The 15,637-nt window shown below is 35.9% G+C and overlaps 1 protein-coding gene across 1 annotated transcript in view; it reads left to right on the top strand.

Moving 5' to 3' along the window:
• The window catches only part of GLCCI1 (glucocorticoid induced 1), a 104,305-nt gene that overhangs the window by 43,900 nt on the left and 44,768 nt on the right, over positions 1-15,637 (top strand). The window contains exon 3 of the mRNA XM_053220328.1: positions 10,513-10,599. Within this exon, the coding sequence (XP_053076303.1) occupies positions 10,513-10,599 (87 nt within the window). The remainder of the gene's footprint in view (positions 1-10,512; positions 10,600-15,637) is intronic.

Genomic DNA, 15,637 nt, shown 5'->3' with positions numbered 1-15,637 from the left:
GGAGTAATATTTTTGGTTGCCAAAGGAATATACTCAGCTGTACTGATGAAAAAGTTAAACCCGTGGTTAAGATATTTAATATTTTATTCATAAAGTTCAAATACTATCACTAAAATTACCAGAAACTCAAAATTGTACTTACTAATTTTTAATAAGTAATATATTCATTTGATTCAAAAGTAAAAGAATTTAGTAAAGAGCCTTCCCCATACCCCTGTACTTGGGTTTCCTCCCATTACCAGAAACATTTAACAGGTAGCAAAATACCTGCTTTCCTTAGTCTTTTCCCCCATGCCTTTACTCCTAATTTAGCTCTAGGTAAAATTGTGAAGTAGTTTGTATTTATTTGGAACAGCCCTCTTCTTCTCTCATCTTGGCTTTTGTTGTCTGTACATTGGTTCTCATCCTTTTATATCTTTTAACCCATCAATTTTCTGTTAAAAATGCTGTAACAGTAATGAATAATTACCATTTACTTGGACATCTGTTAGTTATATTAAGCTTTAAGAATTTAAGAATTAAATCATAGTTAAGTGCATAGTATGAGAAAGTAATATGCCTGTCCACTTATTAATAACTACTTTGTATAAATGAATTATTGGAATAAGATATATGACATTGATAGGAAACATGAGTATAAACCAAGTGAAAACAGTTCCCATTGCTGTTGGAATTCTCATAGCTTTGGGGGGATAACTATTTTTGGGAGATAACTGTTGCAATGAGGATTACATAAAATAATCCATGTTAAGCTTGCTAGCACAGCATCTAGGACATGGTGGGTATTTGTAAATGTTAGTTGCCTTTGGTTTAGAATCTATAATATTTTACTATCACCAGGCTTAAATACAATGATACTGAATTAAGTGGACAGAGAAAGTCACTAACATCAACAATTGATTATGCGATTATGGGCATTAAGTCTGAGTTGGTAGGAAATGGAGTAGAAATTATACAGATAACTCCACAGCATGGTAGGGGCCTGAAACTCGGTAAATAATTCCTGGTAATTCAGTCCTAAGTAGCTGTTGTTGCCTACTGTGCAGTCTTACAAGTAAGAAATGGCACTTCACATCTGTGGGTCCAAGTATGGGAAAGGGGAGTTATATTGTTGAGGAAACTCCTCCATTCCTCATCACTTAGGTGTCTTATGCTACCAGTTGAGCACTGTTAGTTTTTTAATGACTTTGAAATCGTGTGGAAATATTTTTGGAAGATATCTCCTCATCACCTATATTGCTGATTTTCTCTCAGGTACGAGAGATTTTTTAAAATGCTATCAAGAAACAACAAAGGTAATTTATCTCTTGGATAATTCAGAGGCAGTTATATTCCGGTGTGATTGTTAAAAAGGGTTTGGAAATACTCTTTTCAAAAAAGTAAATTGCTTTCACTTTTTTATATGTGGAATTAATTTTTTGAAACCCAGCAACCAAGGTAAATTGTAACTTAAAAGATGGTAATACCATAGAATACATTCTAATAATGTCTAAAAACTGAAAATTAGATCTCCTCATTTGATTTTAAATCTATTCCAATAGTATGATAGAACTTGTCAGAAAGGGTATTATTAAGTGTACATTCCAAGTAATAAATTGAATATTGTTCATACTTTTAATTCCTCACATAACTATCTCAAGCTGGTTATATGTCAGTAGCCTATTAGTAACTGTTTCTCTAAAAAGCCAGAGAATAGTACATCTTTTTAAGTTTTTATTTTATTTATTTAGAGAGAGAGAGAAAGCGGGTGCGCATGGGTTGGGGAGGGGCAGCGAGGGGAGAGAGAGAATCCCAAGCAGGCTCCGTTCTTCCGACTGAACCTGACATGGAGCGCAGTCTCATGACTGTGGGATCATAACCTGAGCTGAAATCGAGAGTAGGATGCTTAACTGACAGAGCTACCCAGGTGCCCCGAGAATAACATTTTTAATGTATACTTTATTTTACATTGCATCTTTAATTTTTGTGTTACATGTTCTCCGCGTGACTTAAGAAACCTAACTGGATGGGTTATTAATGTGCAGTGCCTCCTGGCCTCTTCTATTGTATTACTTGACTAGTGCCTCTATGTGACTTGAAACTTGTCAAGAAAAGCATGACAGAAAATACCAGTTATTTTCAAGAAGGTGCAAACAATCCTTGAGACTTTCAGGTTCAGCAGTACATGGCTTTTTTCAATTGAAAAATGATTGATTTATAATTGCCACATTTACCTAAAAATAGTTTTATTGAGATATAACTTATATACCGTATGGTTCATATATTTAAAAGTGTACAGTTCAGTGGTTCTTCATATATTGAGGGTTGTGCAACCGTTGCTATAATCAAGTTTACAATATTTTCAGCACTCCAAAAAGAAAGCGCTGTACTCGTTAGCAGTTACTGTTTGTCCCCAGCCCTCTTTCTCTCAGTGGTAGGCACCCATGAATCTACTCTCTGCCTCTGTAGATTTGTATGTTCTGAACAGTTCAAATAAATGGACTCATGCAATTTGTGGCCTTTTGTGTCTGGCTATTACTTAGTAGGGTATTTGTAAGGTTCATTGATCTTGTAACATGTATCAGTACTTCATTCTTTTTTATTGCTAACTAATATTCTAGGGTATAGACTCGAATTTATTTATACATTCATGAGTTGATGTACTGCTGTGACAATTTGTGTGCAAGATTTTGTGTGGACACATACTTTGATTTCTCTGAGAGTTGCTGGATCATATGGTAGCTCTGTGTTTAACTTTATCAGGAGAACATTTTTAGATACTTTTGCCTTCACATAATTAAAGTGTACCATGAAAGGCATACCTGAACTGAATTATAACTTCCTATCAGTATTCTCATCAATAACTTCCCACTAGTATTTCTCAGTGTTTGACATTTCAATGACCTTCAGTTTTCAGTTACTCTAAACACTTAAATGTTCCTGCTTTTCTAAAATCTCCAACTCCAGGGGCACCTGGGTGGCTTAGTAGTTGAAGTGTCTGACTCTTGCTTTTGGCTCACGTCATGATCTCACTGTTCTTGAGTTTGAGCCCCACACTGGGCTCTGTGCTGACCGTGTGTCTCCCCTCGCTTTCTGCCTCTACTCTGCTTGTGCTTTCTCTCTCAAAATAAATAAACTTAAAAAAGAAATTTAAAATCACCAACTCCATTTCCATAGCCGGTAGTTGGTGATCTATATGTAGTCCGGAGTCTGGGTCCCTTATAGTCTGGAGAAAACCCTAACCCTCCTAGTCAAAAGAAACCTGAAAAATATTTTATGTAATGTATACTAACATTCTTTTTTTTTTATGAAGTTAATTTTTTTTAATGTTTTTATTTATTTTTGACAGAGAGACAGAGCCTGAGCAGGGGAGGGGCAGAGAGAGAGGGAGACACAGAATCTGAAGCAGACTCCAGGCTCTGAGCTGTCAGCCCAGAGCCTGATGTGGGGCTTGAACCCACAGACTGCGAGATCATGACCTGAGCTGAAGTCGGACGCTCAACCGACTGAGCCACCCAGGCGCCCCTACTAACATTCTAACTTAATGTAATGTGTAGTCTGTCTCCCAAAATAGATTTGACATTTGTGTCTGAAGTTAGGAGGGCTTCCTTAGTGTAGGTGTGTGCACACTTACCAGTCATAAAGCAGAGCTGTCTTAGTATTATTTTTTTAAAAATCCTGTTGTAAATTTTGAAAATAGTCATCATTGTAGAAAATTTAGAAAATACCAAAAAACCACTTAATTAGTTGCCTATATGCCTAACATCCAGACATAGCCATTTCTTAACATTTTGATATGTATCTTTCTATATTTTTATTATTTACATTTAAAAAATAAGTAAAAATAAAAGGCTTTTAAAAATAGAATTCACATAGGTAGTATTTTGTAACCTTTTTAATAAGTCATAGCATTTTCCCATTCCATTCAATGTTCCTAAACATGATTTTAAGTCTTTTTTTCCCCTGATTTTTATTCTCACTCAGCTGAAAAAAATTATGGATTTACAATAGCATAATCTAGAATCCTCACTACTATTTATAGTTTGAAATATCTCTTTCTAGCGCTTTTCTGTTTGTGTGTATTTGCTTACTGAAGTGGGATTGTCATCCATGTGCAGTGGTTTTCACATTGTGAGAATATACCACAATTTTTCATTTCCCTACGAATAGACATTTAATTTATTTCCATTACATCTCTGGGGGTACATCTCAGGTTAATTCTTAGAAATAGAATTACTGTGAATATTGTTAAGGTTGTCGGCACACTTATGATTGCTTTTTCTCAAATTAGCATTTCTTACAGAGTATGGCAGATTATTTCATTTTATCATGTGTAGCACACCTGCAATAATTAATTTCTGTGGTATTTCCTGTTTTCAGAAATTGCAATTGGCTAACACTCTCCCTCCCCCTCACTGTAACCTTAAGAAATATAGCTTCTTAACTCTTCTGAATAAGTTCCCTGTTTACTAATCTGGAAAATCACAAACCATTACTTCACAGATTTTCATTCAATTGTGTGTTGAGCACACTGCGGCCTAATTAGATATAGATTTTGTACACTTTGCTTAAATACGTTGGCACGTTAATCCTTTGCTAGGGACTATTGCTTAATGTTCCTCAGTAAAGAAAAATTTCTCCCTTTCAATATAACTTTCTACATGGCTCCAAATGATATTTACATTAGTGTATGGTAATTTCCAAAGATGTAATTATATGCAAATTGATATTATACTTGTTAATGGATATTAGCCTACAAGGAAAATGAGTGGATATATGGTCAGCAGGCATCTTGAGTGCAAAATCTATTATTCATTTTTATTTCCTTAGTCTAATAGTGGTTTTCAAACTTCAGTTTGCATCAGAATCATCTGGAGAGCTTGTTAAAACGTAGATTGCTGAACTGTATCTAAGAATTCCAGATTTAGTAATTCTGGGATTGACCCTGAGAATCTGCATCTCTAATATTATCCCAGATGAGGCAGGTGCTGCTTGTCCACAGACCACGCTTTGAAACTGGTCTAACCTGATGAACACATAACTTGCTATATAGTTGAAGTGTGATTTAAAAAAAAAAAAAATGAGCATGTAACTGCTGCAATCACTGAGTTCCTAAAGCTTTTTCAGCAGAACTCTTTCTTTTCTATGGTATTTGTTAGCAAGTGAAACAACTATATATATTTGTGTCTAGTTATGAAACTGTTTATACCTGTATACTATTATCAGAAGAACAAAGGGATAACAATAGTAGAATCATAATCTTTTTTCTGCTCATTTTAATTTTTATTTTATTGTTTTAAAGGCATTTTTTTTAGTCTTTATTTATTTTGTGAGAGAGAGAATGAGAAAGGCATGTGCACTCAAGAGTCAGGGGCACCCAGGTGGCTCAGTTGGTTAAGCATTCCACTCTTGATCTCAGCTCAGGTCATGATCTCATGGTTCATGAGTTTGAGCTCCATGTTGGGCTCTGCCCTGGCAGCATGGAGCCTCTTGGGATTCTGTCTCTCCCTCTCTCTGCCCCTTTTTCTGCTCATGTGTGCGAGCTCGCTCGCTCTCTCTCTCTCTCTCAATAAATACATAAATAAATAATCAAGAGTTAGACACTTAACCAACTGAACCACCCGGGCACCCCTGTGCTCCTTTTTAATGCTTCATTAGTCTTTATTTCAGCTCAGGTCATGATCCCAAGATTGTGGGATTGAGCCCTGCCTTGGGCTCTGTGTTGAGCCTGGAGCCTTGTTAAGATATTCTCTCTTTCTTCCCCTCCTGGCTCCTTCTCCTTTTGCCCCCCACCCCCCAAGCCCCCCACTCATGCTCACTCGCTCTCTCTGTCCAAAAATAAAAATAAATCTTAAAAAAATTTTTTTTAATAAAAGCTTTTTAGAAACTTAAACATTTTTTTATTAGTGGTTATATTTATAAATAATGAAGGGTTTGTAAATTGTCTTTTGAAACTTTTTATAACTTAAAATTGATCTGTAATCACAACAATGACTAATGTAATTGATTCATGTAATTCCATTTCATGTCTTGCCATCTTGATCTGTACTTTAATACTAAGGATCATCTCTTTAAGTGTTGTAAAATAGTTAGCAGTCAGTAATCATATTTCCAATATTGATTATAAACTACATTAAATTCCAAGACCAAAGATTTAACTGTATAAAACATAGATTTTTAACTTTTGCATAAGAGGTGCCTGTCTGGCTTAGTTGGTGGAACATGGAACTCTTGATATTGGGGTCATGAGTTCAAGCCCCACACTGGGTGAAGAGCTTACTTTAAAAAAAAAAAAAAGTTTTACTTAAGTTTTAAATAAGATCATGAGAATTTTACCAAGTACTTAGGTTTTTTGTTTTTTGTTTTTTGGGGTTTTTTTTTGGTTTTGTGGGTTGTGTGGAAGTAGCTTTGGGCTCTTGCATATTGAAAAAAGTACTTTCTTGCTAGGAGCTAATTTGCCCTTGCTAGTTTGTGAATAAAGCCTATTATAAAATTCTCCAGTGTTCACATCTATAAGGGACCATTACCCAGAATATACAAAGAACTTTTAAAGCTCAACAACAAGAAAACAAACAACCTGATTAAAAAATGGGCCAGAGACCTTAATAGATACTTCACCAAGAAAGATGGCAAACAAGCATATGAAAAGATGGCTTCGCATCATTTGTCATCAGAGAAATGCAAATTAAAACACACCTATTAGAATGGCCAAAATCCAGGACACTGATAATACCAGATGCTGGCCGGGATGCAGAGCAATGGGAACTTCCATTCATTGCTGGTGGGAATGTGATACACTACAGCTGCTTTGGAAGACAGTTCGGCAGTTTCTTACAAAACTGAATGTAGCTTTTTCACACCGTCCAGCATTTGTGCTCCTTGGTATTTACCCAAAGGAGTTGCAAACTTTTGTCCATACAAAAACCTGGATACAGATAACATCTATGCAGCTTTATTCATAATTCCCAAAACTTGGAAGCAGCCAAGGTGTCCTTCCGTAGGTGAATGAGTAAGTGTGGTGCATCCAGACAACTGTATTACTGAGCACTAAGAAGAAATGTGCCATAAAGCTGTGAAAAGACATGGACGAACCTTAAATATACATTACTGAGTGAAAGAAGCCACTCTGAAAATGTGACCCTACCATACGATCCCAACGATACGACATTCTGGAAAAGGTCAAAAAGGAGAAAGTAAAAAGATCAGTGGTTGCCAGGGTTTAGGGGATAAGGAGAGGAATGAAGAGGTAGAACACAGAGGATTTTTAGGACAGTGAGAATACCCAGCATGATAGTATAATGGTGGCATACGTGTCACACATTTGTCCACATCCATACAATGTACACTGCCAAGAGTGAACTCAAATGTAAACTGTGGACTCTGGGTGATAATGATGGATCGATGTAGGTTAATCAGTTGTGACAAATGTACCACTCTGGTGGGGGATGGCTGTGCGTGTGTGGGGCATGAGGGGTATATGGGAAATCTCTGCAACTTTCTCTCAGTTTTGCTGTGAACCTAAAAATGCTCTTAAACGAGTGTGCAGTCCCATGCATTAGAACTGTTTTCTGTATAATTCACTCATAGAAGAAGAAGTCCTCACACAGGAAACCAAGAGGTAGGTGGATGGACCTGAGGGTTAGAGAGGAAGCTTCATGGGCTGGATTTTGGATAATTCCAAGAGGTGAAGATAAAAAATGAAAATGGCCTTGATATCCTTGTCACTCCAAGGGAATTTTTTTTAGCCAGTAGTCTTAGAGATAGGCTTTAGTTCTGCATTGTTCAAGTATACAAAAGGTTTACTTTCTCTTCCTTGGTAGTGTAAGTGGAGGCAACTAGAAAGGAAGAATCCCCTGAAGTGGCTGGCTGAAGAGCAAGCAATTAAATACAGTCCACATTATTGAGGGGATTATATTCCTTTCCAAGTGTTAATAAGTCTACTTGTAAAATAAGTGTTCTGGGGTCATATAAGTAAAAGAAAGAAAGTAAAGCAGGTTTTTAAAAAGTGTGTATTTGAGTTTTTGAAATGCTAATTGTATTGTACATGAGGTATGGGGAAGTGTGAAATACAGTATTTCCCAAATTAATTTGGCCATAGAACAGTTTTATCTTTATTCTTATCAGCATCCAATAGCGATGTTATAAGTAGCACAGTTCATAAAATTCTACTCTAGATTAATGGACAATCTAGTTGGAAGGAATTTCTTGCTGATATGAAAGGAAAGAATTTTTGCTGCTTTGTATTGTTGGTTATTGAATTTAAATAGTAAAGCATTTCTCAAATGCTCAGATTTAATAAATTAGATACAAATTAGTTCATCTTTTGTGACTTCACAAGCATGAACTTTACATAGATTTAATAAACCAAGTAGCCATCTTTTGGTTTTGCTTTAACTACAGTAACTTGTTAAAAATCTGCGATTAAATGTATAAAACACTGCTCCCAGTAGAACTTTCTGCAGCAATGGAAATGTTCCACATCTGTGCTGTCTTGTATAGCAGCCAGTAGCCACTAGCCACATGTGGCTACTGAGCATTTGAAATGCGCTAGTGTGACTAAGGAACTGAATTTTTAGTTTTATTTCATTTCCATTAATTTAAATTGTTGCATGTGGCTAGTAGCTGTCTTATTGGACAATGTGGTCTATAGAATATATTTACAGACTCGAACATTTTCTATTTATTTAAAATTGATGTGATTAAAATGAAATTACTTTCTGGGGAGTATTTTTTGGAAAAGTTGGTACTATGATGAATGTATTTAAACAATTTATATGCATGTAATTCTGCAGCCACATGTCAGAGTACTCTTCTAATAGTTTTGCACTCTTAAAAACCTACATGTTTTACTAGCTGGATTTCAGGAATATAAATACTCCTTTGTAGTTAGTTTTTATTTCTTTTGTATAACTAACACTGCATTCTGAAATAATCATATAGGTTTTCACATTCAGTTTTAAGAAAAGAATGATAGTATGAAGAAAGAAGATCTTTTGTGAGATAAGAGACCTCAGATGTAGCTCCATTTGCCACTGGTGTGCCTGGCAGTAGTAAGGCAATTGCAAAAGTTTTGTGGCTATTGATTTAACTCCCAGTTGGAGATACCTATACAGTTTATGTAATAAATGTCCTTTGAAAAAATTGGGGTTGTACCAAATGAAAATAATTCCTGTTAGAAATGTAATTATTAAATAATTATGGAACATACCAGAAATTTGACTCCTTTTCTGTGAAGTACTTTTGAGTTTTAAGCATTGTGATCCTTAGTCATTTGAGTTTTGACAAGACTAATGCTTACACTTGGTAGAAAAGTAAAAGTATTGAGCATATAAATTCTGAAAATGAAAGTTTGATGAAAATAAACTGTTTTACTCTCAGTTATCACTGAACAGCTTCACTTTGGTACTTGAACTGGTTGGTTAAGCAGCTTGTTTGTGTTTTTATTCACCTACCATTTAATTAATTGTTGGTTTCATTTTGGAGCATTATTACTCTTAAGAGGTAATTACTTAAAAAGTTGTTCACAAGCATTTTGAATTGTATAGAGTAGAACTGAGGCCTTTTTCATAAGAAGGTATATAGCATCAACCTCAACATAAGGATTGATTTTTTTTTCAGTCTATAATAAACAATAATTTTTAAATCTATATGTGTTGATTGTGCTAATTGTTATCCTTTGTCTAGCTGTAGTGCTTTTTACTTCCCCTGGTTTGCATTCCACTAAGAGTCTTCTCATGTCTTAAGGATGATATTTTAATATTTTGACTTTTTTATACAACTACTAAATGGTCTCACTATTTGGCATTTAGCGTTTTGTGTTATGTTTGGGTATAGTGTCTGCTACTGGTTGAATTGTTGAAAATGAGGTTTAAGGTAAAAACTCTTTACTGACATGTAGCTCAAGTTTTTTTTTTAATGTATTGTTTCAGATCATAGTAAGTTCATTCAGATTTAATGTTTTTCTTTGTCATTTTAATAATTTTATATTTTTATTTAAAGATGCTTGATGTTTTTCAAAAGAGGATACTATTGCTAATACTCTCTTTCCTGAGTGTAGGAAGAATAGTACAATCTGCTCTTTAGCCAGATATTTGACTTGTAGGTCATCTGTAATCCCACTGCTTCTGAGCTAGTTCTGTTAATCTCATTTCCATCTCTTTTACTTAGGACAAATGCCATTTTATATTTAGTTTGGCTATTCTCTTTAAAAGCTCAAAGATGTGTATCTTCATAATTCTCTTTGATTTGATAACTTTTAAGTTATTAATGTTGTTGTAAAAAAGAACAAATGTTTTGAATGACACTACTCAGAGACGTCGTAGATTGGTAATGTCTAATTCAGAATATGACAGAATGTTTTAAACATTTCACGGGTCATGAAAAATCTTAGCACTTAAGGGATTTTAGTATTTAGTATAACTTAACTGGTATGTGCTAAGATTTTGAAATATGTTCGAAATGCTGTGAGATTAAGAAGTAGAGACAAAATTCCTTATTTTATTATTTGTATTATCATTTTTTTTTTTATTAAAGACACCTAGTTGTTGGGCAGAAGAGGGTGCCGAAAAGAGGTCACATCAGCGTTCTGCATCATGGGGGAGTGCTGATCAACTAAAGGAGGTAAGTTATTTGTTTTAAGTCTATAACCTGTTTTAATCCTAGCAAATTATGTTTCCTGAATATAATGATACCTCTGTTATTTGTCCTAACCTTACCTCCTTCAGAGTTTGAATGGTTGCCTTCTAGGTTTGGGTGAACAAATCTGAGTTTACCTTATTTGTGCCCTTCCTGTCCTTTATAAATATTTGTAATGCACCCACTCAGCTTGTACCTTTTCAGAGTGAAGTCTGGTTTTATGTAACAATCTGTATATCTTTTTTCTTTTAGTTATCTTCTGTTCCCACTTCAGCCTTCTTGATTTTAAGAAGTTATAGCAGCCAGAATTCTAGATCATTGCTTTGTACAATGGTAGAATAGTATATTCTGCTTCTCATAGGTTTTTTTGTAATATCCAACGTATTGTAGGCCTTTGAGAACCAAGAGTGCAGTGGAATACATGTCTTTTAGGAATAGTTTTTATAACTCATTCCTTTACATCAAAACATAAATTATAATCATCTTGATGTATATTTTGGGTGGTTTTTCATGATAGTGTTATCTTTTATCTATCTAAATTCTTATATAATTGGTTTTACAAAATTACAAAAACTTAGGGTTGAAAGGTCTTCTAGTTCATCTCCTAAATAAACACTCCTTAAAAATGTGGTCATCTAGTCTGTTAGGATCATTCTCAGTGAGAGAAGCTCATCGCTTTGCAAAAGAGCAAAATGAGTCCATTTGTTTTAGCTTAAGTTGTTAAATAGTTTATTTTGCATAATGAACTCAAAATTATACCCCTAAGTTTGACTCTGCCTGATGTATCAATACTGGGTAAGTCTACTTTAAATATTTGAAAGGCTAGCATCATGTCATTTTTTTTTCAGAGTAAACATTGACATTACTCTCACTATTTTTCATGTGTCATAGTTTCTATACCTCTTAATGTTACTTTCATCTATTGTGGGTTATCACTATCGCACAAATACTATGGTGTCTAGACTGAATAGATCTAGTCTGTTAGCATGATTTTGCCTGTGACTATATTACATTTTTAGTAGCTTCTGTATTATAGTGCTGTAGGGAAATCCTTAACTTTTCTATATACCCTGTACACAGCACACATGCACAAAATGAGCTTTTCCCAGCAGGAACAAAAAAGAAGGGACGCTGAGTCTAATATGTCTAGTCTAAAATAGCTACATATCTGTGCATAGAATATGAATAACAAAAAAGTGAACTTGCGTTTTGATCTCAGAGATAAATACAATCTCAAAATTATAGCCAAGAGACCCCCAAGTGGCTCAGTCGTTAAGCATCCGACTCTGGCTAAGGTCGTGAACTCAAAGTTCAGGAGTTTGAGCCCTGTGCCAGGCTCTGTGCTGACAGCTCAGAGTCTGGAGCCTACTTTGGATTCTATGTCTCCCTCTTTCTCTGCCTTCCCCCGCTTGCTCTCTGTCTCTCTCTCAAAGATAGATAAACAATTAAAAAAAAATTTCAAAGTTTTAGCCAAGATTTGGTATAGTAAAATTTTGGACTGCAGCAGCACATGATATATATGTATATACACACTATTAAAAAAGGAATATCTGAGATGACTGAATGAGAGGTTTGATCACTCTCTCCACAAAGCAAACATAAAGCTGGACAAAGCTGTCAAAACAACTAATTCAGTGCTCTAGAAATCAACTAAACAAATTGAGAAACTTCATGAAAATCACTGAACTCAGTGACAGACTTGTGGTGTTATCTGTGCTACTCCTCATCCTCTTTTCCTCATGCCCAGCTTTGTTGGTATGGCATTTCAACCAGGATGGGGCAAGCCTTGAAGATTGGAAGTTTTGTAGCCCCAGCTGGAGAAAGGGCACTCTCTCACAGTGTTGTAGGTTAAAATAGTAAACTTAGTTGCAGACAAACAGGGAAGACCAATGCCTTAGCTAGTCTAAGGCTTTGCTAGTCTAGTCCAATTTGTGGCAAATTAAAGACTCATGAAATAGCAGGATTTTATAGAGAGTTCTAGGAGACAAGATAGTCATGGGGGATTGATAAGGTCACACATCCCAGGTTGACCGGAGGCTGTAGATATGCACAGCAGAATATGAAGTGGGCCTAAGCCACCTATGCATCATTGGTCTTTGGAGCCTAGGAATATGTGAAGAGGAGAGTCAAATGGGCCTCGTGGTAGTAAAACCTGTGGCCATCTTGTGAAAGGCTCAGACTTTGAATGCACTCCTCATTCCACACACAAATCTCATCCTTGGAATGGAAGCCTTATTAGATTGAGATAATTAAATAAAATCTCTAATCAGTCTTTAGCCAAACACCAAGGTGAACACTGGAGACCAGCTTGAAAAGGTCTTAAAAAGACAGCCTTAAAATAAAAACGGGATGGGGCACCTTTGTGGCTCAGTTCGTTAAGTGTCCAACTTCACCTCCTGTCATGATCTCATGCTGTGAGTTTGAGTCCCACATCAGGCTCTGTGCTGACAGCTCAGAGCCTGGAGCCTGCTTCAAATCCTGTGTCTCCCTCTCTCTCTGCTCCTCCCCTGCTCACACTCTATCTCTCTCTCTCTGTCTCAAAAATAAACATTAAATTTTTTTTTTTAAAAAATGGGGTTGGCGAGAATGGAGTAGAGACCTCAGTGGCCACACAATGAAGGGGAAACAGACTTTTAGTTCATCAAGATGCTAAAACACAAACAGATAAGACAACAACCCTCAAGGAAAAGCAGAAGCTAGAGTTGCTGCAATGTATCATTTAAAATATCCAATATTCAACAAAAAGTTTAGAGATCTGCAAAGAAACAAGGAAGCATGACTCATACTTAAGAAAATCACTAGAAATTGTATATAAGTGTCTCCATATGTTGGATTTAGCACAGAAAAACATTAAAGCAGTGATTATAAGTATGTTCAAAAAAACCCAGAGAAAACCGTATTTAAAGTATTAAAGGGGAAGTAGGGTGACAGTGACTCAATGAATAAAGAATTTATTAAAAAGGTAATTATTATAAAAGAGAAACAAAAGCTCTAGAGTTAAAAAGTATAGTAACTAAAAGCAAAAGTTCACTAGATGAAGTCAGTAGCAGATTTTGGATGGCAAAAAAAAAAAAAAATCAGTGAATTTGCATATATCAGTAGAATTTATATACCCTGAAGAATAGAGAAAGATTGAAGAAAAGTCCACAGAGCCTCAGAGGTTTGTGAGAAAACATTAAGTAGATACACATACACGTAATGGGGGACCCAGGAGAGAAGAAAGAGAGAGGACTTAAAAATGTATGAAGAAATAATGGCAGAAAACTTTCCAGATTTAATGAAAAGCAATCTATAGATTCAAGAATCTCCATAAACCCCAAGTTGGAAAACATAAAGAGAACCCACACAGACACATCATACTTAAACTGTTAAAAGCCAAAGGAAAAAAGAAAATCTTGAAAGCTAGATGAAAAAAATGAATCATTACACATAGGGAACTAATAATACATTTAATGGCTGACTTTTCCATCCATCTGAAGCAGTAGGGACCATAAAGCCTGACATATTGAAATTGTTGAAAGAAAAAAATGATCAACCAAGTATTCTGTATCCAGAAAACCTAGTCTTCTACAATAAAGGTGAATTATTCTCAGGTAAACAAAGATTGAGAGAATTTCCTGCTAAGTAGACCATCTTGTGAGAAATACTAAAGGAAATTCTTCAGGCTGAAAAGAAATCACTCCAGATGTTAATTCATATCTGTGCAAAGAACTCAAGAGTCTTGAGTATGGTAATGTTTGGGTAAATATAAAAGAGTCTGTAGATATATTTTTCTCATTTTTCCACATTTGAAACACGTAAAATCATATAAAGCAATAAGTCTACTGTGTCAGATAAGCTTTCTTATCATAAGGCCTGCTGATCACCAGAGGCACTGCTGTGTAGGGGTGGGGTGCCTGCATGGGCACTCAGGTTAGTGGCTGCGCAGCCCAGGGCTGGAGAACTTGTCACCCCCACTGCCACCAGGGAGATGCTGCGAGCCCATGCCCATCTGCCAGCCCGCCTTGGAGCTTCTCCTTTCTTGGCCCCCACCTCCCCTCCCCCACCTCCCTCTGTGGCTGCTAGGTGCGCTCCCCCTACCAAGCTGTCTCTTTTCTCTTTCTCTACCTACCACCCCCCCGCCCCAACCCCACTGCTTCTGCAGCCAATGGGAGGGACTTGGACTGGGACTTCCTGAGGTCCCAGGGATGGGACTGGGGCTGGGGCCCATTGGCTGCAACCAGCCCAGGCCTCTGAGAGAGGAAGGGGCTCTGGCTCTGTCCCAGTATTGGCCTGGGGGAGGGCAGTATACTGTATACTGCCATATACAGTATATGGCAAAGTATAAAAGAGGGGGAAAAAATGGGCATGTGCTGGAGTATACTTTCTGTTTTACTGGAATTATTTTTTTGAAGTAGTGTGATAAATTAAGATGCATATTATAATCCCTAGAACAGTTGCTAAGAAAATAACTCTGAAAAAATAAAAAGTAAAAAATATAGAGGAATTAAAATGCTACACTAAAAGTATTTATCACAAAAGAAAGTAGTAAGGGAGGAACAGAGGAATAAAAAAAAAAAAGGTGTGACACAAGTAGAAAATAATTAACAAAATGGCAAAAGTAAATCTAATCATATAATTACATTAAATATGAATGGACTGAACATTCTCCTCAAAAGGCAGAGATTGTCAAACTGGATAAAAACACAATAGCCAGCTATATGCTATTTGTAAGAAGCATGCTTTATGATAAGAAAGCTTATCTGACACAGTGGACTTTAAAATAAGAAGTATTATTGAAGACAGATAAAGGAATTTCATAATGATAAAAAGGTCAATAGATCAGGAAGATATAGTAATCATAAATTGTGTCTACATCTAACAGTGGCTTACAAATGCCTGAAGTGAAACAGTGAAAGGAGAAATAAAGTGTCTACAATAATAATTGGGGATTCCAACACCCCATTCTTAATACTTGATAGAACAACTAAGTAGACACAAAATAAGAGGATAAAAGATTCTGGCATTACCAATCAACTTGACC

The sequence above is a fragment of the Acinonyx jubatus genome, chromosome A2, assembly GCF_027475565.1.
Source record: "Acinonyx jubatus isolate Ajub_Pintada_27869175 chromosome A2, VMU_Ajub_asm_v1.0, whole genome shotgun sequence".
Classification (NCBI taxonomy): Eukaryota; Metazoa; Chordata; class Mammalia; order Carnivora; family Felidae; genus Acinonyx; species Acinonyx jubatus.
Note: the sequence above shows the minus strand (reverse complement) of the source record. Positions and strands in the feature narration are given on the sequence as shown.